A 26869-nucleotide genomic window follows, 5' to 3' on the forward strand; every position below is an offset into this window, starting at 1 on the left:
CGCGCTGGGCCGGGCGCCGGCAGCCACCGGGCGGGGCGGGGCGCAAGCCCAGCCCGGGCAAGGCGGCCCCAGTGCGCTTGCGCGCGCCCGGAGCCCCGCGCGCGCTCTCTCTCTCTCCCCCCTCCCGGATCGCGGCCCCAGTGCGCTTGCGCGTGCCAGGAGCCGCTCTCTCTCTCTCTCTCTCTCTCTCTCTCTCCCCCCCCCCCCGATCGCGGCCCCAGTGCGCTTGCGCGGCGCCTGGACCGCGGCCCTCCCCCCGCCGCCCGCTCCGGGCGTTGATTGGCTGCCGCCGGGCGGCCGAGGAACGGCACCGGCCGCGACGCCGTCTCGCGCTTCGGCCGTAAAGCGCAGGCGGGAAAGCGAGGACGGGAAGGCGGAAGGTCGCGCGAGCGGCGCAGGTGAGGCGGCGGCTGGGCCCACCCTGGGCCGCCCCTTCCCATTGGCCCTGGGCGGGGCCCAGGCACGCAAATGAGCGTCGTGGGGCGGGGCCCAGCATGCAAATTAGCGTCGCGGGGGCGGGGCCGCAGCACGCGAATCTGAACCCAGGGCCAAGCTAGGTGGGAGCGCCTGCCCCCAGCATCCCTGAGCCGTGGCCTGCTGGCTGGGGATGATAGGGGATCGATTTTATTTATTTATTTAATTTATTGATCGCCCATCTGGCGGGTCACCCAGCCGCTCTGGGCGATGCGCAACAATAAAAACAGTTCATACAATAAAATTCAACGTTAGAAACATCACATTTCTAAACTCACCCTCGCCCGCCCCAAATGCCTGCCCGAACAACCACGTTCTTAATGCGCGGCGGAAGCTCCTTAGATCAGGGGGCTGGAGCATCTCCCCTGTGAGGAAGGACACAGCAGCTGGGATTGTTTAGCTTGGAAAAGAGGAGGGACACGGGAGAGGTGCGCAAAATTATGCACGGCGTGGAGAACGCGGATCAGGAGGCATTTTTCTCCTTCCCTCGTATTACTAGAACCCGGGGTCACCCCATTAAGCTGACTGGTGGGAGACTCAGGACAGCAACAAGGAAGGACGTCTTCGCACAGCACATTGCCAGACTGTGGAATTGGCTACCACAGGGTGCAGTGATGGCCACCACTTTGGATGGCTTTAAAAGGAGGTTGGACAAATTCCTGGAGGAAAAGGCTGTCAGTGGCTACTAGTCCCGATGGCTATTTGCTACTTCCAGTACCAGAGGCAGTGAGCATATGTACACCAGTTGCTGGGGAACGTGGGCAAGAGGGTGCTCCTGCACTCGTGTCCTGCTTGTGGGTTTCCCATGGGCAGCTGGTCGGCCACTGTGTGAACAGAATGCCGGACTAGATGGACCCTGGGTCTGACCCAGCAGGGCTCTTCTTATGTTCTTAAGGCTGCGAATATGAATTTAGGAATAATCAGAACAAAGAGCCTTGTGGCACCGTGAAGCCTAACCAGTTTATTCTGGCATAAGCTGTCATGGGCAGTGCCCACTTTGTCAGAGGCGTGAAGTGTTCTGCCAGCCTCCTCCAACTTGGTGCCCCTCACATGTGTAGGACTGCAGCTCCCATCACTCCCAGCCACCAGTGTTGTGGCCCAACTCCTCTGGAAGGCAGCTGGTTGGAGAAAGCTGCCTAAAGGCCGAACAGCATTTATTATGTCATATGAGTGTAATACCTTTATTAGGCTGACAAAAGGCACCAAAAATGTGCAAGTTTGTGAGAACTCCAGATCTCTTCATCAGCCAAGATGTTACAAAAAGCAGATGGAGAAGGGGAATAGGAGGAGAGGAAAAGTCTGACTTGATGTTGAAGTCACAATGCCTGCTTGGAGGGTGTGTCATCTGGTCCTTTGTTGTGTCAGGTTGCTCTACTCTGAATCTTTTCCAGGTGCTGAGCCTTACACATTGGTGTTCCAGATGTGGCCCTGTTAGCGTTGAATAGAGTGGTATGTTTGCTTCTTGCACCCACGTGGCAGGCTGTTGTCCCTGTGGCATAACCAAAGGTGGGATTGTGCCAAGGGCAGCGGTGGGAGGAGAGGCTTTGCTCTGGGTTGTGCTTTTGGTATGGCACATAGTGTAATGCCGCCTTTCCCAGCCTGGCACCCTCCAGATGTGTTGGCCTACAACTCCCATGGGGTGATGGGACCTGTAGCCCAGCACATCTGGAGGGTGCCAGGTTAGGGGAGTCTGCTGTAATATCTTGTATGGCCTAACGAGTTGGTTCGCTCAGGAGAGCATGGGCTGGGGTGGATGCTGACTATGGTGCTGCTGCAGCTTTCACCTCCTTAAACAGACTGCAGTCTCCTGTCCATGTTCATATTCATGTTCCTCTTTTGTGGAGTTTCAGTTTTGCTCCATTTGTGGACAGAGTCCTCCTTTCCAGCATGGAATGCACATAATACAGCTTTCGCTCTTTCTGTCTTTCTTCTTCTTTCTTTTTCTTTAAAGGGATGTTGGTGGGAAAGAGCAGTCCTCTTGCAGGACGGTTGCCCTCTATCCATCATCTGTAGATATGGCTTTTGGATTAAACTTGCAGGACTTCAAGACTAATGCTGACAAAACTTGAGAGTCTGGTTTCCATGGCTGGTCATTTGTGTGGCAAAATGAATACATTAAACACTGTTTGGGAAGCTGAATATTTCAGCAAGGATTAACCAAGTGTCCGTTTCCGAGAATTTTGCTTAAAGAGTCACAAAGAAATACATCTTTACCCTTGATCTGTTAATTACACGCCAGGGTAAACTCAAATAAGCTTTTGTCTGTGTGAGCTGTCATTCAAGAATTAGTTACAACTGATTTGAAATTACTGCATTTCCATCAGAGGCCTTTGTAGGTCAAAGTAAGTGGCAAACTTTGCTGGTTGGAAAAGCTGGGAGCTCACAGACTATCAGCAGTCGAGAAATACATTGTTCTGGAGGAAGACATTGTTTCTCAGTTGAATTTTTAGCCTTTGAAATTATATAGAATACATTTATTTCAATATGCAGCTTCCAAGCAATTTTTTAATTCATGTGTACAGTGAAAAATAATAGAAAATTTAAAACGTAGAATTTCATTTCTCATAATTCACTTATTATTCTTTTAGCCTTCAAGTGGCTAATAGTGCTCTAGTATTTTCAGTGCTAAAAAGAACACTAGTACTATTGAGTTAATTCAGGGATCATGTTAAAACAGGCAAAAAAAGATAAGACATTTTGTTTGCAAGCTATTTGTGCTAAATAGATATTAGGTATTTGACATTGGACGATTCAAAATCTGAACAGAGTTGGGATTCCCTGATAATTATTTTGCTTATTTGGGAATTGCTGTAAATCTGCATGTGTTATTATGCAAAAAAAATGATCATGCAGTCACCACTGGCTTCCACTGTAGCCTGCACATTCCTGGGAACACATCCTTTGCCATTGTAACGCAGTCTGTTGCCTCAGGACCTGGAAACATCTCTGCCTAAGGCTCTGGGTAGCTGTTCTCTGTCAGGGTTCACAAAATCAGGCTAGAGAAACTGTTGGTCAGTGTTAGTTATCTCCTTATATCAGGGATGTAAAAAGTACCGCATGTGGGCTCTATGTGGCCCGCCAAGTCGTTTCTGGTGGCCACACATTTCTGGAGGCTGCACTGCCTCGGTTTACCCTTGCTGCCACTAGCAAGGGAATCCCTTCCTTCTGGCCCATCTGTGCCGAGACATCAGAAATCAGGCAGGGGCTTCCTTGCTAGTGCTAGCAAGAAAATCCCTTATGTGTTGGTTTGTGTATGTCTGATGCAGGCCTTGGAGCCAAAAAAGTTGTGCACACAAGGGGTTGCGCACCCCTTCCTAATATGTAAGGAAGATGAGAATGCTGGCTGATGCAATTTAAGGCCACTGTACTTTTTCCAAGATTGATTTTGCATTTTGAAAAGAACTCTAATGTTTTCCAGAAGCAGACATTGTGGCGATTTATCTGTGGGGCCTTGAGGAGAACCAACGGACCCATTGTCAAGATGTTCCTCCGACTATTGTCGGATGTCCGGTGGCAAAGAATTGGCCCAGGATGGTGGAGCATGTCCAGCTGTCGGCACAACACTACAAATGGAGCAGAACCGCACTCGACACCTCTGCCGGCACATGCACAGGTGGTTATCTGTGGGGGTGGAATCATGGGTACGTCAGTGGCATATCACCTCTCCAAACTGGGATGGAAGGACATCGTCTTACTGGAGCAGGGCAGGTAAAAATCTTTTTTTCTTTGCTAAAGCAAAACCAGTTTTTTGATGTTGCAGATAGTTCTCTGTTGATTCTCTGGAACTGAACAAAAGTCTGTTGTTGTAGAACAGCCTTCCCCATCCCAGTACATCTGGAGGGCACCAGGTTTGAGAAAGCTTTTGCAGAAGGCTTTGCAGCCAAGGTAGATTGTCTGTGTAGCTGCTGGCTGGTTGACTGTAGAACCCAAGCCAAGAACTGATCTGTTACCTGTTCAGAAAAAGTATTTGTGATGTGTGTTCTCTCAGAACACAGGTTAGGATCAATGCTTGAATGCTTCCCCACATAATAAATAATCCCCCCCAATACAGAACTAGGCTGGGTTGGGCTGGAACCCATCTCTCTGGCATGTTTGTTTTCCGTGGACATTGGTTTTTATTCAACCTTCTTTACCCTTATTTGCCAGTTTTCTTTTGTGGTACCTTATGGCTGGAATTCCCTTCAGACTGCTTCATCTCTGGCCATTCAAGAGAGCTTAGCATTTGCTCTTTTCTGTTGTGTTTTTTGTAACTGGATTTCTTTTTCTTCTTGTTTCTCTTTGACTTCAGCATCTCGTCTCTTGTGTCTGCATTCCGTAACCTTTTGCTTCTCACTGTGACACATTATCTGACACCACTTCCGAAGGGTGAAGGGTGGTATAGAAATATTTCAGATAAATATGAAGGTGTGCCCAAAGCTTCACAGAGAAGGTGTTTTTTTCTGGATGGATTTGAAGGAAGTAAGAGAGGTAACATGGAGGCATTCTGGGAGGAGGTTCCAGGCATAATAGGCAGCAAAGGAGAAAGGGCAGTCACTTGAGAGAGCAGATGGGTGAGGGCAGTGAAGCCTGATTCACAAAGCTAGTCCAATCTATTCCAGTCTCAGCCAAAAACTCAGCCAAACTGTCACTGTCCCTGCTCTCTCGGAACCTGAAGTGCCAGCATTCTGACAGGTTTTCCCTGAGCAGTTGGAATCTTTATGAAACACCGTACCATCACACCAGCTAATACTGGTGTTAGAGGCTTCAGTAATTTCGTTGTTTCAGTCATAATCAGGGTAGTTGAAATGTGTCGTCCCCCCCCCCATTTCAGCACATACATATGGAAGGACTGGAGACTCTAATCCCTGGTGATTTGGTGTGTGGATTCCGGAGGGGGGCAGGGGCAAGCTACCCTAGATTACCTTTTGGACGTTGGTGTGATCTTGTCTGTGTCCTGATAAGAGTATGGAAGGACCCAGGAGATGATCTAATCCAAATTCTTGTCCTATGTAGGCTTATTGGATCCCTTAAAAGCATCCCTGATCAGTGCCTGCTCAATATTTATTTTAGAACCCTTTTTCAGAACAGCTGTAACTATGCCCCTCTCTCTCTTTGGAGCACAGAGTGCTTGATCTGAATGGAAAGAGGTGACTTTTAGGCAAGAGCAGGTCCAGTTTGGCAAAGAACTCCTGGCAGAACACCTTGCTTGGCATTCAATGGTGACCTTGTGGGGGCTGCCCAAGTTAGTCTTCAGGATTGTCAAGAATGGAAGAAGCCCCGTGGAAAGAGCTGGCCTGCTGCTTGACGTTCCAGTGTCGTACTGAGCCTCCGTGCTGATATGGCCCTGCCAGTGGCAGGCAAGGGCAAGTGTTTGCCCTTCATTTGGCTCTAGCTGCTCTGCTGTTCCTTGAGAGCGGAAAGGCCTCCTTGCACCTGTATGTCTCTGGTTCTCCTTGGACATCTGGAAAGGCAGGGAGAGTGTGTGCCTCTTGTCAACATGCAGCTAAAAATATTCCCTGCTACAGGACACTTCAGTGGACGCTTGGGCTCCAGGAGCTCGATATCCAGATCGCTTTTCATCAGTTTCCATTCTCTACATGAACAACATAAACTTGCATTGACAAGGAAAAAGCATGGATGTATGGCAGAATGGATGGGGCTCTAAAATATAAGAATAATGTATTGCACGTGAAAATAAATTTAGCATATTTATGCAGAATTGAAATAGAAGCCCTGCTCGAAAGTTCACCGTCTAAGTGGTGAACTAGATGCCAGTCCAAAGGAGCTGCCTTTCGGTTGACCTTTTCTGGCTGATAGCAGATGAAGCTTCCAATCCGGGTCCTGGCTCCCCCCTCCAGGCAGGAATGTAGGGATCCCAGTCACTGGTGATGCGTGTGATCTACCCCATTCTAGGCGAGTAGCCTGCCTTGGCTTGTACTGGCCCTCATAGTCCACGATGACTGACCAAAGACCCATGCGGAGGTTGTGCCATCTGTGCAACGCTCCATCCCCCAACCTGGTGCCCTCCAGATGTGTTGGGCTGCATCTCCCATCATCCCCAGCCCTGCACGCCTCCTCCTCTTCTGCCATCTACGTTGGGGGCTGCTTCAGAGTTTCCACAAGCCTTCCTGTGTTTTCTCTTTCAGGCTAGCAGCTGGTTCCACTAGATTCTGCTCAGGAATTGTAAGCACAGCAAGGCACTTGTCCATTGAGCTGAAGATGGCCGACTATTCGAACAAGCTGTATCAGCAACTCGAGCAAGAGACAGGGATAAAAACTGGTAAGGACGGGAGGATCCTCTGCTTGCAGGGACTTCTGTTGCTTGGAATAAAGGCGATCCTGTGCAGGAGGAAGCCTCTCGGTCCCAGTGCAGTCCATTGTCTTGATGATTTGTACTCCAACTCCTGTGACAGGCCCCAGTTCTGGCTCCACGACGTAGTGGGCCCTCAGCAAAGCAGCCACAGCCTCCGTGGGGGTCATGCACCCAGCCCTCACCCCTTCCAGGGAGTAGCAGATTCTGATGAGGATGAAGCAGCGGCCTTGAGGGTAGGGCAGTCAGTGCCTTATTGGGGGCCCTCCCAGCCAGAGGACGACACTGCCTTGCCATTATGTCCCCAGCCTTGCAGAAGCCTCAGGCTTCAAGATTTGGTGAGGGCCCTTTAACAGTCCGAGTCAGCTCCTACATGATGGGCAGAACTGACCAAGCAACAGGTCTCATCGGCCTGCATAAGACTTCAGTGGGCTTCAGCTGAAAGCTGGCTGTTGGAAGTTAGCCTAGGTGGGAGCTGTGCTGAGCACTGACCTGCTGCCGGTTCTGGTTCTAGGTTATGTGAGGACCGGTTCTATCTCCTTAGCTCAGACGCAGGACCGACTGATTTCCCTGAAGCGCATAGCGTCACGGCTCAAGTAAGTGCGCGCGCGCATGGGAGGGGCGTGTAATGCATGCACCAGACTTTCCGGAGCAGACGTTGAGTGGCCTCTGCTGTGTGTGTCCCTGGCAGGGTCATGGGGATCCCGTGTGAGATCATCTCCCCGAAGAGAGTGGCACAGCTCCACCCCCTGATCAACATCCACGACCTGGTGGGGGCCATGCATGTGCTCGAGGATGCTGTCGTGTCGTCTGCAGACGTGAGCCTCGCTTTGGCCAGTGTGGCCTCTTCGAATGGTATGGCCCTGGTCTGGCACTTCTTTTGTCAGCCACGCTGCTTGAGAAATGCTAGCTGGAGAGGTGTGGCTGAAGAGCAAGGACTGCTCCTTGTGTCCTGCTGGGCTTGCACATTTAATTTGCAATGTACTTTACAGCCCTTGGTGTGTGCTGCCTCATGTGCCCATTTTACAGATGAGGAACTGATGGTTGGGGCCAGACTTAGTCACACTTAGTCTTCACTAAATTAAGTCCCACTGACTTCAGTGGGGCAGCTCTAAGTATGACTAGGTCTGGATCCATCCCTGAGACTGAGGGCAGAACTACGTGCCCCTGTGTCCTGCATCACGTTCGTCCTTGTAACATCTTAAGGCCAGGGTGTGGAATCTCAGGCCTCTGGCCAAATCTGGCCCACCTGGGGTCCCAGTCTGGTCCTCTGGGATTCCCCAGAAGGCCATGCCCCCTTCCCTCTGACCACTGGTTGCAGTGGGTAGACTCGCAGCTTTTCTTTGGAGGGGGAACTAGAGGACGTCTGACTCCCGTTTCCATTTTTCTCTGCCCAGGTGTCCAGATCCATGAGCGAACAAGCGTCATCCATGTTGTAGGCCAAAAGGGCTGTGTAGCTGGAGTAGAGACGGACAGAGGGCTGATCACGTGCCAGTATTTTGTTAACTGTGCTGGACAGGTCAGACGCTCGTTGTAGTGTGTGGCGGCAGCGGGGGCTCTGGTGGTTTGGCTTGGGGATTGCTGTGAATGACCTTGGTTTCTCTCTCAGGAGGTTTTGGGGATATCTGCCAAATTAGAAGAAAAATGCCTGTTCTGTCATATAGGCAGTTGGGATAGTTTTGACCTCAGAAAATGGGAAATCCTATTTCAGGGCTCCTGGTCACTGTCATAATCTAGATCGGGGTCCCCAATGCAGCACCCGCGGGCACCTCCAATGGTACTCATGAAAGCTCTCCACCTTTTACCCCCTTCAAAAAAATATATTTTTCTAATACAAACCGTGGAAAATGTTGCGGTAGTGTTCTTTCTCTCCTTTGCTAGCCTCTAGCCTTGCTGTTTCTCTCCCCTCTATCCCTTTGCCTTGCTGTTTCCCCCTCCCTCCCAGCCCCTAGCCTTGCTGTTTCTCTCCCCTCTATCCCTTTGCCTTGCTGTTTCCCCCTCCCTTCCAACCCCTAGCCTTGCTGTTTCTCTCCCTGACCCTCTTCAGCTCACTTTTGACTAGCTGGGCCCCTCAGCAGCCATGATGTGACAAGCCACCTCCTTCGTGGGAGCCATCTTATAGTGGTGCCCACAGGAATTTCTCAAATTCCCCAATGTGCCCACGGGTCTAAAACGGTCAGGGGCTCCAGGGCTAGACGTCTCGGTCGCGTCCGTCTGTGCTATGTCCATGACTGGCGGGGGACCAGTGCGAATTATGCACAGCTGGCTTCCTGTAGTGCAGCCTTCCCCGACCTGGCGTCCTCCAGATGTGTTGGACTACAACTCTCAGCATCCCCAGCCAACATGAATGGCTGGGGATACTAGGAGTTGTAGTCCAACACATCTGGAGGACACCAGGTTGCGGAAGGCAGCTGTAGTGAGTGCCTTGAGGACTGTGGGTAGGGGGACGCCTTGGCTTGCATTAGTCTGCGTGTGGCATTCACAGCAAAACACAGGACTGGCGTGTGCAACTTAGGCAGAACTAGCTGTTTTCTGTTAACGTGTTAAATTTTGCTTTCTGTTCATGGGGAGAGCACGGAGCTGCAAGGCACTATATCTGGGCCAGGCAGCATGCTGCTCACAGGCGGCCCACGCTGCCCCCAAATTTACCCCCAGTTCAGTTTAGTTTTGTTCTTTAAAAGGTGTCTGTGGCAGCTACAGGGGATCAAAATTAGCTTGCTTATGGACATTTTTAAAAAAACAACCTTCAGCAGGAGACCTCGGGGGGCGGGTTGCAGCCCCCAGACCTCCCAGGGTTGCCCACCCATGGACTAAGTTATTCCAGGAGATGCTTGCCACTTCTCAGCAGGCAGCTGCCTGTCTTAATGTCCAACCACCCCGAGCTCCTCTCTGTGTATTGTCATATCAGCCAAAATAATAAAAGCGCCCACCCAGAGTTTCAAAGATTAACCCCCACCCCTTGTCACCGCACAAAATAAGCAGGCACCTCTGTGATTCTGTGTCACTTTTGTTTTATGGCTACTTGAATCTGGCCTCTCTGTTTTGGGGTGTATTGTCATATTACTCTAAGCCACTAGAAGGCCCAGTTTGCATGATCGTGGCTGGGGAAATAAGCCATGGGCTGTTGTAGGGTTTGGGGTGGCTTGTTACCCATGGCAACAAGCCACCCTAGCCAGGTTCGCACAACATGACAAGCTGTGCTACTAAGGGTCATTATGTGAATCCCCCTGGCACACAACCAGCACGTGCAGGGTGGTCAACAAGCCACCCTGGCTTATTGACCATCTTGCAATTGTGTGAACCTGGTCAAGGAGTCTGAAAGCAGTGACGTTTGAGGCATTAGCCACCCTGGGGTGACCCCTTCCTGCTGCTTAGCCACTGACATTTCCTGCCTTGGTTTCAGTGGGCTTACGAGTTGGGCCTTTCCAACGAGGATCCAGTCAGTATCCCGCTGCACGCCTGTGAGCACTTCTACATCCTGACGCGCCCCTTGAAGACGCCGCTGGAGAGCAGCATGCCGAGTGAGTCCCCTTCTTTTTCCCCCCTCTCCTTCTCTGTCTGTATGTCTGTCTGTCTGTCTCTCTCTCTCTGCGAGTCTGCATGGGCCCTTTCTGCTTCCCTGCACACACTTGGAGCTACAGCACAATTGAGGATATGTTTTGGGTGCGCAAAGTTCTGGCGGGGAGCAGGGCCAGTGAAGGCGTTTGCCTGAGACATTAGGGAACCATGCTCAGTGGGAGGAGATGGGGCTGCATCAGGCAGGACCCTGTTCCAACTCCACTTAAGGCTGCTTCCTGTGGCTTAGAGAGAGAGAGATTGTGGGAGGCCCAGCCACAAAGAGGCCCCCTGCAGTTCTCCCTGAGCGATCATGGGGTGGTATGGGGGACACATGAAACTGCCCTTGCTGGCACAGCGGTTCTTAAGCAGTGTCGCTGGAAGCTGCATTGGGTAACTACATTGTGAACTTGCATGTGCGGCTCTCATCTCTCACTCACACTGTGTGTGTCTTGTATACATTCTAATACATATTTTTAAAACCTTTAGTTTAAGATACATGTGAACAACTTGTGCTGCATTCCCTTGGGGGTAATCTGTCAGGTCCCCCTGTGCCCCCCTTCACACACAGACCACTCACCTCTCCCCCTTCTACTCACACATCCACACGCTGGCATGCTCACAGCTTTATCCCTTCCCTCTGCGGCCAAAAAAAGAAAACAGTGCTCTAGGAATGGGCTGTATGGTTCCTGCCATAGAAGCCTCATTTCTAGAGCATCCCTGAAGAGGCCTGGGAAGCAGGCAGGAACCTTTGAGCAGTGCCTCCTGGGTGCTCCAGGAGTGAGGCTTTTATGGCAGGAGCCATATAGCCCATTCCTAGAGCATTTTTTCCCTTAACCCCCCCCCGCCCCCGTTTCACTGGCAGCAGATACTGGGGGTCTGGGGACCACTGTTCAGGGCTTGGGAAGTGACCTGCAGCCCACAGGCCACACAGTTTGCACCCCTCCTGTAAGCAGAAGACTGTGTTTGGCTGTGGGAGCAGCAGGGCTGGAGAGGGTGGAGGAAGAAGTATCTGGGTTGGCTTGTGTCCTGCTGGGATGCCAAGTTCTCTGAGCAGACGCATTCCTTTTGCCCACACCCCTCCCCTCCCCTCCCCTCCCCTCCCCTCCCCTCCTCTGCTGCATTCGACCCCAGCCTTCCCCAACCTGGTGCTCTCCGGATGTGTTGGACCATGTCATTCCCAGCCAGCAAGGGTCCCACCCTGACCTGCAGGAAAGGAGCCTTGCATGCCAAACCCAAGGGGCAAGCTAAGGCCAGCGATGCCCTCCAGGAGTGGGGTGGCCCCCTCCCTGAGCTGCTTGAGCTGCTTGCTGACATGAAGCATGGGGGCAGCCTCCTGCGCGTGTCCAAGCGGCGGCTTCTTCCTCCTCTCCTGCTCAGGTATTGTGGACCCCGACGGGAGGATCTATATCCGCACCTGGCAGGGGGGCATCCTGTCGGGTGGCTTTGAGAAGAATCCCAAGCCCATTTTTACAGAGGGGCGGAACCAGCTGGAGATACAGAACTTGCAGGAGGACTGGGATCACTTTGGTACGCTGGGGGCTTCTCTGGAGTGGCCTGGAGAGGAGGGGCCCAGGGTCTTTCCATGTCCCTTTGAGCAGGAGGTGTCCATATGCTGGCTGGAGCAAAGCAGTTGTGAGCAGGAGCAAAGTGGGGAGAGCCTTCTGGGTTGTTGGGAGGAGTGTGGCTAGGACTAGGTAATGGGAACCCTGACCCCAGTGTATTTCCCAGGGCCCCAGATCTACGGTGCCAGTTGGAGGGTTTTTTCTCCACTTAACTGCCATGCAGGCGGAAATTTCCAAGAGGGATGGAAGATGGGGCAGGAAAGGTTAACTCTCTCCTTCCCCACACCCTGCTACACCCCCACAGAATCGTCTCATATCTGGCAATTTAGCTTCGAAAGGAACTTTCCCCATTGGTTTGAGATGAGCTGGGTTCAGATTAACTGAATAATGTATTTCATTTGAGATGGTTTGGATGAGAGATTAATTAGCTGGCTTTGCCTCCTGTGAAGTGTAAATAAATCATCCTAAGTATTTCCAAATTTGCACGCATAGATATAAGTTAGCATATGCAGAGTTTTTGCAGAGTTGTGTACCATGGGCTGGTGGCCTGAATTTTTTAAGTGACTAGCAACACTCCTGGTTGGAGGGGAATCCCTGTGGTTCCCCTTTGCTTTTGCACAGGCTCCAGTTAGTGCCACCCACTCTGGACAATGGTATGATGTTGCGCATGGCTCTCTGGTCACCAGGCCCTACTGGATGGGCGGAGATAGGAGCAGAAGGCACCCCTGTCTCTGAGCAAGCAGGACAGGCCACCGAGTAGAGAGGAGCCAGCTTAAGGTGTTGTAGTCTTGGGGCTTTATTGGGGGTGGCGAGGATGGGCCAGCGAGGGCTTGAGATCCATGCACTCTGTACATGCCTATCTGTGCAATGTGGTGGAAGAGACCCGGTCGTTTGCTTTGTCTTGTCTCGGGCATAGAGCCGCTTCTGAGTGCCCTTCTGCGGAGGATGCCAGGTCTGGAGGCCCTGGAGATCGTGCAGCTGGTGAATTGCCCAGAATCCTTCACTCCAGACATGCGATGCATCATGGGAGAGTCGCCCACCGTGCAGGGCTACTTTGTCCTGGCAGGAATGAACTCAGCCGGCACGTCTTTTGGTGGGGGAGCCGGGAAGTAAGTGGCTCGCCCCTCTCTGTCTTCATGGGGGAGGGGGAGGCGAGGGGGCATGCATGTGTAACGTGTCCCTGTATGGCGGAAGGATTTTAAAATTATGATTAGCCAGCTAAGAGGCTAATTGCTTGCTTTTCCATGCTGATTGCAGAGGACGTGGATCCCTCTCCTCCTCAGCCAGCATGAAAAGGTGCTGGCTGAGGTGCTGGCTGAAAAAAAAAGCTTTTTTTTTTCTTCACTAGCTTCCTCTCAGCTGGCTAGTGAAAAAAAAAAAGCAGGCTAGTAGTTTTTCTGGACTCATGTAACTGATAGAACTATACAACAGGCATCTTTACATTTGCAAATTTCTTTCTTTGATGTACAGTCAGTCTTCAGAGCGGCCTCCCTCAAAATCAATAATCTGTATCGAGACAGCCTCTCCCTGTCATATAGGGCTTGTCAGGGCCCTGTCATTAGGCAGAGTGAGGCAGTCGCCTCAGGTGGCAGCTGCTGGAAGGAGGCAACAAGGCTTTGGAGGAGGGAGTCCCATCCCCCCCACAGCTACCCTCAGGTGTGGTGGAGGAAGAGGAGGATGCCCCATTGCGAGTGTTGAAGAAAGCGTCAGTTGCCAGCCCAGTCGGCTTTTGTACATGGAGTCGGAGTGGGGCGCTATCTTGGTTTTTTGCCTCAGGCAGCACAATCTCTACGGCTAGCCCTGGGACTTGTAGATCAAAGGGCTGGATGTGTCTGATCTCGTCAGCCCTGGTTGGTACTTGGATGGGAGACTGCCTGGGAATCAGGCTTCCTGCACTGAGCCGGGGGTTGGACTCGATGGTCTTGTAGGCCCCTCCCAACCCTGTGATTCTGTGATTTTGCCCTAATTTGCAACAACTGTTCTGGGCAGCCAGACGAGCTGTGCCCTACAAGGACACAGCTCCACTGCAGCGTCTTCTCCTGCTGGGTTGCCTCTGCAAGTCATTCAAAGAAATGACCCCTTGACATGGTCTGGGATGCAACTATGGTCTTGGGTCGCACCATGGTTCCCCTCTGCACCACTTAATCTCCTGGCCCTTCTTGCCCCCCGCTCCCCCCCCCCCTGGACAGGTACCTGGCTGAATGGATGGTGAATGGCTACCCCTCGGAGAACGTGTGGCCCCTGGACTTGAAGCGCTTTGGTGCCCTGCAGAGTAGCCGCACCTTCCTCCGCCACCGTGTCATGGAAGTGATGCGTAAGTGATGCTGCTGAACTTGTCGGCTGAGACCTGGGTCTGCCCGCTGGAGATGCGGAGGCTCTGGCGGGGAGGGAGAGGATGTCAGCAATCCATCTCGCATCAAGGCCCTTCGGCCGGCAGAAATGCACACAGAAAATAAAGCCTGGTTGAATGTAAAGACAGCTGTGGCTTCTGTGCCATGCTGGATTGGCCTGTTCCAAAGTGGATGAGCCGTCAGAGGCATGTTTGGTCGGGACACAGGGGAGGGCTTCTCAGTGGTGGCTCCCAGGCTGAGGGAGGCTAGCTTGGCCCCCTCTCTGTTGTCCTTCCTCCGGCTGGCAAAGACACTTTTATTCAGGCAGGCCTCTGGAATGTAAGCTGGTCTGTTGCCAGAGGGGGTTTAATTGGCTGGGTGCTATTTATTTCTTTTATTGTTGAGTTTTTAATGGTGTTTTAAATTTTTTATTTTCTGTTTTAATTAAGATTTTGTTTTTAATCTCTATTTTATCTGTTGTTAGCTGCCTTGAACACCATTTTTGGCAGAAAGGCATAATGTAAACAAAATAAATAAAGATTGGCACAGCTAAAGGTGGAAAAGATGCACACTGTGAAAACTGAGCCTGTGAGGACCAGGGTCAAATTAGACTGCTTGCTAATTCTGTTGCCCATCATATCTAGTATGGGCTAGAGCTGAAGGAAGAGAGTCTGTTTTCAGTGCATAATAAAGAAGATTGAGTGATATTAGTGTTCAAATATTTAGAAAGATCTCTGAAGGCCAGGGATGGGAAACTAAATTTGGAAGGATGGCTGGATCACCCACCCACACCCACACACACCCACACACACACAGAGCCCTCCATGGGTCATCTGGTCCCCAGCTGATGCACTAGGTGGACAGTTCACTGAGCGTGTTGGCCAGGACCTGGCTTTACTGTGCATGGGGCTTCCCCCATTGAGGAAGGCCTGCGTGCAGCAAAGCGGCCTTGACCAACGCGCTGGGTGGATGATGCATCTGCCACATCAGATGGGAAAGCTTCACCTGCCCTGCGCCTTCTCCCACCGGGTGAGGCTGTGGCTCATGAAGGGAGGGGACTTGGCCATCCTCAGCCAGCCTTGCTTCTACTTTTTGTTCCCTTCACCAGAATGAGAAGGAGGAGCAAAGTGCACTCGGCCAGCACTAACCATGGTTAGCTTACCATGGGAGTTTGAAACCAGCTTACAAACCAGATTCTAATATTTGCTTTAAAGCTAACCGTGGTTAATATAAACCTTGGCACATAAGTTATGTGGATAATGTTGATGGGGTGGGGTGGGGTGGGGGGAACAGTACTCAAGAAAACACCAGGTGCTCCTAATCTCTTAAGATCAGTTAAGAGATCAGGGTTGCACCAGGCCAGGGTTGTAGATTTAGATCAAACATAGGAACACGTTCCCAAAGTGCAGAAGTAATTTAGCACTGGAACAAGGTGTGTGTGGAGGTTGTTGTGGAGTTTCCTTCCTTCACTGAAGATTTTTCTGTTCAAGGTTGGGAGAAGTATTTTTTTGAAGGGGCTGTACTGGATGTCTGGCCTAGACTAGACAGTTGATGAATTTGTGTCCCTTCCAGCACTTTGATTCTGTGATTCTGTGGCCCCTCCAGCCCTGATCTATGACCTGAAAGTTCCCCGCTGGGATTTCCAGACCGGCAGGCAACTGCGCACGTCACCCCTCTATGACCGGCTGGATGCCCAAGGAGCGAGGTGGATGGAGAAGCACGGTTTTGAGAGGGCCAAGTTCTTTGTGCCACCTGGGAAAGGTGAGAGCCCTCTTCATCCCTCTGCAGCCCTGAGAAACTGAGGGCCAGCACCCAGCCGGTCTGGCCTAAGTCTCATGCTTCCTCTCCTTTAGACTTGCTGGCCCTAGATCAGAGCAAGACCTTCTACAAGCCAGACTGGTTTGACATCGTTGGGGCAGAGGTCAAGTGCTGCAAGGAGGCAGTGTGCGTCATTGACATGTCCTCGTTCACCAAGTTTGAGATAAGCGTAAGTGTGGCACAAGAGGGAAATCGCGTCCTCCCATAGACACCTTCCCAGACCATAAGATCATCTTCAGAAGTCCTCCTCTGCTTGCCCCTATGAAACAAAGTGAGGTGGGTGGCTACTAAGGAGAGGGCCTTTTCAGTGGTGGCACCCCAGGTGTGGAATGAGCTCCCCAGAGAGGCTCACCTGGTGCGTACTTTGTGGTCCTTAGGGTGCCTTTTTATTTTCCTAGACTTTTTAGTCCTTCAGTTTTAAAAAACGAATTAGTGGGTTTTTAGAGCTTTGCTGGCTTTTATTCTGGTTTTTACTTTGATTTTATTCTGTTTTAAACTTTTAAAGGTTTCATATAATGTTTTATTTTTTATTTTATGGTTTTAATTTTTGTGAACTGCCCAGAGAGCTTTGGCTATTGGGTGGCAGAGACATGTAATAAACAATTTAATTTTTTTTTTAAAAAAAATGGGCCAGCACTGTCTACATGGCACCTGTTCCTTTAGCTTGCTTGGTGTCCAAGTCTTCCATCTTTTGTTTGGTTGATACAATGCCTTAATTATTAAACAAAAACCCGCCAACAGCTGTTAGCCGTGACTACTAGCCAAGAGATACAAAACCAATGCAAGCTAAAATGGAAGCTGAACACTCTTGGGCAACAGCAGACCAAGATCTTAAAAGCTTCTGGCAGGGGTCCCCAACCTTTTTGGGGTGGTGGGCACATTCAGTCCAGAGACCCCAAGTTCTAACACTGCGTTCCCCATCGCAATGCCTGTGGGCACCACGGACACACTTCTTGGTGCCTGCCATGTGTCCTGCCCCTCCTGGTTTTTGAAAAAGATTATTTTTCTTTTAAAGTTGTTGTTGTTAAACTGGGAGGCTGGCATGCTGCAAAGCCAAGTTCCCACCTCCAGCACCATCTTTATTTCCAAGAATGTCTCTGGGCCCCACATGGCAGGGGAGGATCCTTGGGGGCTAAGGGGGGGGGCAAGGGAGTGCTTTGCCTGTGCTGTGTGGGGGTGAGGGTTGCGTCTGTGTGTGCTCGCTGTTTTGTCTGTTGTGGTGTGCTGTGTTTAGCTTGGATTTTGTGTGTGGTTGTGTGTTTGCTTTGCCTGGTGTGGGGTGCGTGTTTTGCCTGTGCGTGTGTGTGTGTGTTTCTGTTTCTCTGAGCATCATGAGTTCATCTTCTGTTAAATGGGTATTGTGACTCAGACGCCATCTTTTCCCTATACTCAGTTCTTTGGCCAAGTTATTTTCAGTGTGTCTTCTGAGAAATGGGCGTCAGAGCCCAACTCTGTGAGTTTAAAAGAGTGGTATTGTGTTTTGGAGCTCCAGCCCCACCTCTGCTTGGTACTTGGATTCTTGGGGCACAATCCTATGCATGTTTAGAGAGAAAAAAGTCCTACAATTCCCCCCATTCCCCATGGCTGGCTGGGCAATAGTGAAAGTTGAAGGACTTTTTTCGGTCTAAACATGTATAGGATTGCACCCTTAGCCTAGTTAGAAATGGCAACCATCATGCGAATGGGCAAGCCCGCCTGCCATGGCAGCCATTTTGTGAAAGCACCCACGACACTCTCTAAAAATTCCAGATACGTGCACATCAACTCAAAACGTTTTGGGCCGCCTCTTCTAGCATTATGGAAGTTGGAGAGAATCCCTTTCTCTCCCCGTAATCCCCCTCCAAAGTATAATATTATAAATCTCCCTGGGTGCCCTGGAATATTATGTTGTCCCCTTATGTCGCCCTAAACCACGGGCATTCAGAGCGCTCTGCCATGTCAGGCTGAAAGCTGTTCCTTGGGGACAGGGCCGCATCCGCTCCCTGATCCCTCTCCCCCTTTCCCCAACACTGCAGTCCACGGGGGGCCAGGCCCTGGAGGTCCTGCAATATCTCTTCTCCAACGACCTGGACGTGCCAGTTGGACACATTGTGCACACAGGGATGCTCAACCACAGTGGAGGGTACGAGAATGACTGCAGCATCGTCCGCGTAAACAAGCGCTGGTAAGACCCTTTCTGAGTTTTTTGTATTTATTTGCAATACTTGTTTACTGGTGAGCATAACAAAAAATTCTAAGTGGTTTAAATACAAAAATATTAAAAATTACATTTAAAATGCATATATAATGCCATAGAACACTGTTGTTGTTGTTGAATTTATTTATTTATTTACTACATTTCTATGCCGCCCAATAGCCAAAGCTCTCTGGGCGGTTTACAAAGATTAAAACATTTAAAAATACAATATACAGATTTTAAAAGCCAATTCCATAAACAACACACGAACAGAACAATATACAATATCTAAAACAACTTCAACAAGCAATCTCAAAGCAGACAACCATAACCATATGCCATTCCAGGATCAATTAAAACTTATCACATGCTGCCAAATGCCTGGGAGAAGAGAAAGGTCCTAACCTGGTGCTGAAAAGATAACAATGTTGGTGCCAGGCGGGCCTCGTCGGGGAGATCATTCCATAATTTGGGGGCCACCACCAAGAAGGCCCTCTCATTGCTGTCTTCCGAGCTTCCCTTGAGTGGGCAGCCGGAGGAGGGCCTTAGATGTTTTGCGTAGTGTACGGGTAGGTTCGTGTCGGGAGAGGCGCTCCGTCAGGTATTGTGGTCTCGCTACCGCCTCTTTGAGGCAGCCCAGGACCACTCCCTCTCGCAAGGAGGCATTAATCACCTCCCTGGCCCAACCAGCTGTTCCTTCCCTGCCAGATTTTATAAGCCAAGAGGGGCAAGGATCCAGTACGGAAGTGGTTGCATGAACCTGTCCAAGCACCTTGTCAACGTCCTTGAGCTGCACCAACTGAAACTCATCCAGGACAACAGGACCAGGCTGCGCTCTGGACACCTCACCAGATTCACCTGCTATAACACTGGAGTCTAAATCCCAGTGGATACAAGAGATCTTATCCTGGAAGTGCCTAGCAAATGCATTACAGCGGGCCTCAGAGGGGTCTACAGTGTCCTTGGGGCCAGCATATAATAGCCCCCGGACGACTCTGAACAGCTCTGCTGGGCAGCAGACAGAAGATTCAGTCAGTAGAGGCAGCAAGATGATTTTTTTTGCCGCCCTCACTGCCCCGAATATACTTTACTGTAGGCACATACCAGCATTTGATTGCATCCACTAGGAGTTCTTCTCCATCTGTACTCAAGCCGTCTCCTATTTTGTTTCATCGCTCTCAGCTCCGGGGTATACCACGGAGCAGTACGAGCTCTACTTGGGAGAGGGCGCTCAGGAGCAATCATGTCAACCTTCCGAGACATTTCTGCATTCCACAGATCAACCAGAGTTTCGACAGGAGAGCCCGCCATATCAGTCAGGAACCTCCCCAGAGTCCTCTGGAAACCATCCAGATCCATTATCCTCCAGGGCGGATTATTTTAATAGGTCCCCCATCCTTGCAGAGGGGAAAAGCTGCTGTAAGTCTAAACCTCAGCAAGTAATGATCTGACCATGACAAGGGGACTGATGCAAAGTCCCCCACCTTCAGATCACCATCTCCATGTCCAGTTGAGAAAACCAAGTCTAGAGTATGCCTTGCTACATGTGTTGGGCCGATGACATGTTGGGACAGTCCCATGGTCCCATGGAGGCCATGAAATCCTGAGTCACCCCAGACAAGGTGCCCTCAGCATGAATGTTGACACCCCCCAGAACCAACAGTCTGGGGGATTGCAACAACACACCTGAGACCGCCTCTGTCAGCTCAGATAGGGAATCTGTTGAGCAGCGGGGTGGGCAGTACACCAACGTAGTCCCCAGTCCGTCCCGCTGGCCCAGCACAAGGTGCAAACACTCCAGACCAGTAGTCACATGGTCAGGGAGCCTGCAGAGGCAAATGGAACTCCTGTAGACCACAGCACCCCTGCCTCCCCAACCTTCAGGTCTTCCCTGATGCTGGATCAAGCACCCTGGTGGGCAGACCTGGGAGAGACTAACTCCTCCCTGCTCACTCACCCAGGTCTCAGTTATGCATGCCAGATCGGCTGCCTCATCCACTTAATAAATCATGGATGAGGGAGGTCTTATTCTGAACTGATCTAGCATTTAACAGCAGCATCCGGAGACCCGAGGGCAGGCTGATAGGGCAACCACTGTGCCTGAGGCTGGAGGGAGGGCGGGAACATGGCACAGCCATTAACTGGCTGGGCCATGTTCCCCTAACCTGGCTAGCCCTCCTCCTGATGCCATATCTCCCTTGACCCATAACCACACTAATTGGGGCCCCCTCAAGTACCCTGACTTGGCCATATGTCCTCTCTCCCAGGCACATAACAGGACCCTAAGCAAACAACCAACCCCCACACACAAAAGCCGCAAAACCAGTCAACCCAGTGTTAGGGGGGTGGCCCTTGCCCTTGCGGCTCCCCCCAAAGGGGCAACCCCACCTTTGGCGGCACGGTGCTACTGCCCCACGTCAGAGCTGGGTTGATAAGAGTGTTCCAAGGGAACCCAGGCCCAGCCGGCTCAAATCAGCTGTAATTAGCCCAAGGGAGTTTTTTCTTTCCCTCTTCAGCTCCAGCCAGGGGTGCGAGGGGTTTCTCCTCTCTGGCAGCAAACACAGTTCCAGGCAAGGCCAATAAGATGGTAAGTTGGCCCACCTGCCTCCGTTTGATGTCCTGGCTGCCATCCCTTCTGGGTCCGGGCTTTGAATTTACTGGAAGCCTTTCTCTTTAAAAAGACCCAAAGCAACTTACAACAAAATTATTTGAAGCATCCAAAATATAAAGCCGTTAAAAAGAATTTTCATTCAACTAGCAAAACATGGTAAGATGATAAAAACATCAGAAGAACCATAACCAAAGCAACTGATGAATAACAAGCCCATCAGATGCCTGGGAGTAGAGGAAAGTCTTAACCTCTGAAACATGACAGTGTTGGCTCCAGGCGGGCCTCACTGGGGAGAGCATTCCACAGTTGGGGTCCACCACTGAAAGGCTCTCTCATTTGTTGCCACCCTGCGAGCCTCTGTCAGAGGAGGCACTCCGAGGAGGTCCTCAGCTGTTGAATGTAGTGTACGGGTAGTTTCATACCGGGAGGCCAAACCACAGTAAAAACAGACAGTAAAACAGAGCAGCATCATGATGATCCGTTATAAGTCAAGGAGAGCTTATGTGAACAAGTATGTTTTCAGCAGGCATTTAAAGCACACCACATTTTCTGCCCCCCTAACTGTAGAGAAGAAGGTATTTCAGAGGGTGGGGTGCCAGTGCTGAGAAGGCTGTGCTGTACCTTTGCTGGCTTATTAGCTTCTGTTTGCCTGCTTTGGGCCCTCATAATGTGCCTTCCACATTACGCAGGGCCTGTGTCAGCTCTGGGCCTGAAGCAGTCATGAGGAGAACAGATCTGGCCATATTTAATGGGGAAAAAACACCCTTCCTCATTCCATGAATGAATTATATGGAGTGCTTTCCTTTGTTTGTCCTGAATCTTCTACTAATCGGTTTCAAGACCTACCTAGGAAATTACAGCTTCACACCACACATAATTAATTTATAGAAATGATTGCCACAAGATCTGTCTTTAAAGTGTTCAAATAGTTTTTAAAGCTTCCAAATTATATGTCACTTTGGGGACCCTATATGGGCTGCAAGGCAACTCGTAAATGTATGTATATATGTACGTATAAATAAGAAAGAAAGAAAGAAAGAAAGAAAGAAAGATGTCGTGTTGGCCCCTGGCTTGGAGACTCTCGAAGGGGCTTAGACAAGCTTGAGGAAGAGGAGGACATAGTCAATGGCTCTTAGCCATGGTAGCTAAACGGGACCTCAGAGTTCAGGGGACAAATGGGGGCTGGGGGGCTGTTACCAGCATGTCCTGCTTGTGGCGGCCACCAGGTAAAACAGGAAGCTGGACTGGATGGGCCCTTGGTCTCATCGAGCATCACTCTGCTTGTTCCTGTGCGAGAGGCCAGGTTTCCCCACCTGTTTTGGGATGGCCGGAGTGCCACTTACCTCCAGGATAGAGACCTAACGAGCTTGATTTAAGAGAACACGGCCAACCCCTAGTGCTGGTTTGTGAGTAGGCAGCTGGGGTCACATGGGTTGGGGATCCCAGGCTACCTATTTTTTGGTCCCATGGTCATTCTAAGGACCGGAACTGCTTTTCTGTGGCTGCCACTCATCTCCATATTCCAAGTGCAGCAACTTGCTGAACTGAAAAAAGAGGCAAGGAAAGTGCTCCTGATCCTCTAGAGCAGGGCTGGGGAACATGGGGCCTTCCAGATGTTGTTGGACTGCAGCTCCATCAGCCCCAGCCAGCATAACCAGTGGTGAGGGATGATGAGAGTTGCAGACCAACAACATCTGAAGGACCACGCGTTCCCCATCCCCGCTCCATAGCCCTCACTTCTTTGCTTGCCCCATGAACAAACAGCTGCCGTGGGCAAAGGACAGTTTATCTCAAGAGTCTGTAAAGCAGGGGTACAGAACTTCTTTCAGCCTGATGGCCAGAGTCCACTTTGAAGACGCTCCAGGGGCTCGCCTCCCAATGGTGGGTGGGGCTGAAGCCAAAAGGGGTGGGGCCTAAATACCAGAAATACCCACATGTTTTAGCTTAACGCTCTTACTGCCAGCACCAAAGCCTTAGGAGAGGCATCGGCACTCGAGGGATAGGGGCGTGGCCACCTGGGGAAGCCTGGAGGGCTGGATTTGGCCCCCCAGGTGGGCTGGATTTGGCCCCCCAGGTGGGCTGGATTTGGCCCCCCAGGTGGGCTGGATTTGGCCCCCCAGACCTGAGGTTCTGCACCCCTGATGTAGATATTCGACATGCATTCAAGGAGGCTCCTGGCCAGAGTTCAATAATACATCCGCTCACCTCCTTGCCAGCATTGGCTATGGGAATACTTCGTGACCAGGCGCCTGACCTCCCTATTTCTGGGGCTTCAGACACCCCAGAGTGGATGGTTCAGGGGCTATTTTGGGGCTGCATCCGCAGATTAATCCTCTTCCAGGCCAAGCATAGCTGTGTGGGCCAGATGGCGTTGGTCATGTCGTGAGTGATTCTTCAAGTGGTGGCTTTCTACCCTCCCGCCACTACAGCCTTCCCCCACCTGGCTTCCTCCAGATGAGCTGGGAGTTGTGGCATGATGGGAGTTACTGTCCAACTCATCTGGTGGGCACCAGGAGCAGGGGGGCTGCTCTACTCCTTGGTGCTCTCTTCCCCCCCTCCCCTTAGGCCAGGTCTCCCATTTCACCCTCAGAGCCTAATTGGCTGGAATCACTTGCTATCCATTCCAGGTGAGGGGCAAATTCCAAACAGGCTTTTATTTAAACCCTCTGTCATCTGGAAACGGCTGCAGCTGGCTCCCCAGTGTGGACTCCCCAGTGTTGGCCTCCCTCAGTGGCCCCTACGTCGAGCTTAATCACTGCAATGTAATTTGTATTCCAGCTTCTTCATGATTTCCCCCACAGACCAGCAAGTCCATTGCTGGGCCTGGTTGAAGAAGCACATGCCGGATGACAGCAACCTGCTCTTGGAAGATGTCACCTGGAAGTACACAGGTGAGGCGAGATGGGATGTTGTGGCCGCCAAACGCAGCTGCAGCTGGAGGGGCATGCAGATTCTCCTAGTGAGAAGTCTTGGTTTTAGTCTGGGTCATGACACAATTTTCCTCCAGATCAAGTTGCCTAGAAGGAAGGGGTTTTTTTTAAATTGTGTTCAGGCGAGCCTCAGGTTCCTCAGCGACCAGATCGGTACAGGTCAGATCGGTCCCTGAAGGAAGGCTTGCCTGCTACTCCTGCACCACGTCTTCCCTTGCAGTGCACACCCACAGGGAAATGTTAGAGGTGCTCCAGGCTCGTTTTCTGGTCATGTGAGGTAAAAGGCCAGAACCCAGATCTCTGAACAGAGCGTGTGCCCAAGAACATGCCTAGGAAACAAGTGCAGCATGCCGGGGTTCTCTGCCAGAGGCACGTGGATTCCTCAAGCGGACCACCAGTCCATGTACACAGGGTTCCTCTAGCATTACACTAAGGCTCAGAAGCTTCATAAGGCAATACAAGACCAGGACAGTGTGAAGTGTCTTTGCTGGTCCCAGGTACTCCATCCTGCCCAGCTGGATTTGGGACTGAAAGACCCAGGAAAAGTAGTTGCCTGGAGGGTAAGTTGTAAGCAAGCACCATTTGTGACATTGCACAACATCATGACCGATTGCGGGGCACGTCTGTTCAGGCTTCAGCCTACGCTTCCTGTTTCCTGGCGTTGTGGAGCTTGAGCCAACATGAGATAGGTTTTTCAAAACTTATCTACACAACAAAAGCACCACTATATGAACACTGAATAAAAACATTGACAAAAGTCAAAAATATTTGCTGACAAGAATTTATTTAATGAGGGGAAACAAGGGAAGGAAGCACTAGGAGCAACTCGGATAACTAGAGCATTTAAGGAGAGTTTCTACACAAAACAAGGAAACAGGAGAGGATGGAGTCCAATACATCCAGCACTAGGGAGCGCTTAGGGTCTCTCTTCTCAGGCCTGTCTGCTGCTCACACAGCCCTGAGCTGGAGTGCAGCTGTAGGCCTCAGTCCAGTGTTCCCCAACCTGGTGCCCTCATGCTGGGAGTTGTAGTCCAACCCACCTGGAGGACACCAGGCTGTGGATGGCTGCCACAGCCTGTCATGCTCTTGCCTCAAAGCTGCTTTTGCTGAATGCTGTGTGAGGCTGCCCAGCTGCAGTTCTCTGCCATCTTCTGCAGCTGGTGCTTTTTATTCACTCATTCTCCCTGTGAGTAGCCAGATCTCTTTTGCCTCGCAAATCTTCCAGAATTGCCTGGCAAAAACTCCTCGGAATTTCCTGTGGCATCTCCTCAGCGACAAGAAGGATTGTGTTCCGGGCATCCTCCAGCGGGGAAAGAGTTAAAGTCTCCCTGCCCCCCCAAGCTGTGGTCCTGATCTGTAGAGTAATATGCAGTCTGAGCTTGTGAGCTCACATTCCATTACTAATGGAATGGCCATTGCCCCTGTAATCCATTAAATTCCCTCTGCAACATGAAATCCCTCTGAAAATATGGGAGAAATGGCAGCATTCTAGCTTCAGAATGAAACTGAATGGATATTGCAGAGTTGGAAAAGGTGCAGAAAAGGGCAGCTGAAATTATCAAGGTGCTGAAGCAACTCCCCTACTCCTCTACAAGTACATGCTCGGTGGCAAATCAAGCTTTGTTGTTGCATAATGTGGGAAAGAGTTAAAGGTTAAAACATCTGGGACGATTCAGCTTTAAAAGAAAGCAAGTAAGGGGAGGCATGATACAAATGTACAAAACAATATGTGGTGTGCAGAAAGTGGATAGGGAGACACTTTTCTTCCTCTTCCATAATGCTAGAACCCAACGGGCTCAACCCATGAAGCTGATTGGTGGGAGACTCAGGACAGCTCAAAGGAAGTCCTTCTTCACACAGTGCAGAGTTGAACTATGGGATTCGCTACCACAGGATGTAGTGGTTGCCACCACTTTGGATGGCTCTAGAAGGGGGTGGGACAAATTCCTGGAGGAGAGGGCTGTCAATGGCTACTAGTCCTGATGGCTCTGTGCTACCACCAGTATAAGAGGCACTATGCCTATGTACACCAATGGCTGGGGAACATGGGCAGGAGGGTGCTGTTGCACTCGTGTCCTGCTTGTGGGTTTCCTGAGTGCAGCTGGTTGGCCACTGTGTGAACAAAATGCTGGACTAGATGGACCCTTGGTCTGAGCCAGCAGGGCTCTTCTTACGTTATCTTAACTTTGCCAGTAGCTACTGCTATAGGCTTTAGTGGGGCAGGAAAACTTTCATAACATGTGAACCACTGCTCGAAACTTCACCAAAACAATGAAGGATCACCTTCCCCAAGAAGCCTGAATAACATACAATAGTAGTTTTTACCAAAATTTGACAGATATATGATATGCCCTTCCAAAAATTGGAGGTAAAAATGCTGGAAATTGACACATTGACTCTACTGGTGGCAATTTTGATTGGATTGCTTTGAAATTTGGCCCAATTGTAGATCCCATCAAATAGATCACAGTTGCCATGTTTCAAGTTATTAGTTCCACAGGTGTCCTTTTTATTTTGAACTTATTATGGTGGAACCTTATTTTTGCAACTTACCTTAACTAAAGGGGCACTACTGTGTCTCTTCGATGATCCCAGATACAGGGGATTGGCTGTGGTTCTCTACGAGTACATGCTCGGTGGCAAATCAAGCTTTGTTGTTGCATAATGTGGGAAAGAGCATAGCAAGGCACACAGTTCATTTCATGATGCAAATTCCCATTTCCTGTCTTCTCATAGAATTCTCTTCGTCTTTAGAACATGAGTTACTCCTTTCTGGTACTGAGGGTTGAACTCCGCTTTACATGGCATTGCCACCAAAAACAGCAGCCTCGTGCTATGTTTGCCCCCCACACACACACACACCCCTTGATGTTTCTAAGCTTACTTTCCTCCGATGATTTTGCGACACGTTGATTTTGCAACCCAACAATAGGCCATGGGTTATTTAAGGGTTGTTTCTCCCTCGAACAAGCCATGCCACCTGGGTTTGGAGGACACGGCAAGCTTCATACAGGCGGATAATTTGGCAAATGGTGCCTGGCACGCGCTAGCACATGCCATGGCTTAAACAAGCTGTCGTGGCTTGTTTAAGTCACGGTGATTGTTTGAACCGGGTCACTGC

General features: G+C 50.7%; 1 protein-coding gene across 5 annotated transcripts in view; it reads left to right on the forward strand.

Annotated features, from left to right (window-relative positions):
- Positions 1 to 336: 336 nt before the first annotated feature.
- PDPR (pyruvate dehydrogenase phosphatase regulatory subunit) overlaps positions 337 to 26869 on the forward strand; it is a 42276-nt gene continuing 15743 nt past the window's right edge. For 2 of the 5 annotated variants that reach the window (XM_084812204.1, XM_084812208.1), the window contains exons 1-15: positions 337 to 398; positions 1866 to 1923; positions 3893 to 4182; positions 6600 to 6733; positions 7278 to 7359; positions 7455 to 7618; positions 8161 to 8282; positions 10167 to 10284; positions 11699 to 11848; positions 12800 to 12992; positions 14073 to 14197; positions 15819 to 15974; positions 16067 to 16200; positions 18047 to 18195; positions 23597 to 23709. In XM_084812204.1, coding sequence (XP_084668330.1) covers positions 3956 to 4182; positions 6600 to 6733; positions 7278 to 7359; positions 7455 to 7618; positions 8161 to 8282; positions 10167 to 10284; positions 11699 to 11848; positions 12800 to 12992; positions 14073 to 14197; positions 15819 to 15974; positions 16067 to 16200; positions 18047 to 18195; positions 23597 to 23709 — 1867 coding nt within the window. In that variant the 5' untranslated portion in view covers positions 337 to 398; positions 1866 to 1923; positions 3893 to 3955. The remainder of the gene's footprint in view (positions 399 to 1865; positions 1924 to 3892; positions 4183 to 6599; positions 6734 to 7277; positions 7360 to 7454; positions 7619 to 8160; positions 8283 to 10166; positions 10285 to 11698; positions 11849 to 12799; positions 12993 to 14072; positions 14198 to 15818; positions 15975 to 16066; positions 16201 to 18046; positions 18196 to 23596; positions 23710 to 26869) is intronic. The other 3 variants (XM_084812206.1, XM_084812205.1, XM_084812207.1) reach the window with 3 other exon arrangements.

Source organism: Heloderma suspectum, chromosome 8 (genome assembly GCF_057233095.1).
Source record: "Heloderma suspectum isolate Gila_16-S chromosome 8, 16-S_ref, whole genome shotgun sequence".
In the NCBI taxonomy this organism is placed as follows: Eukaryota; Metazoa; Chordata; class Lepidosauria; order Squamata; family Helodermatidae; genus Heloderma; species Heloderma suspectum.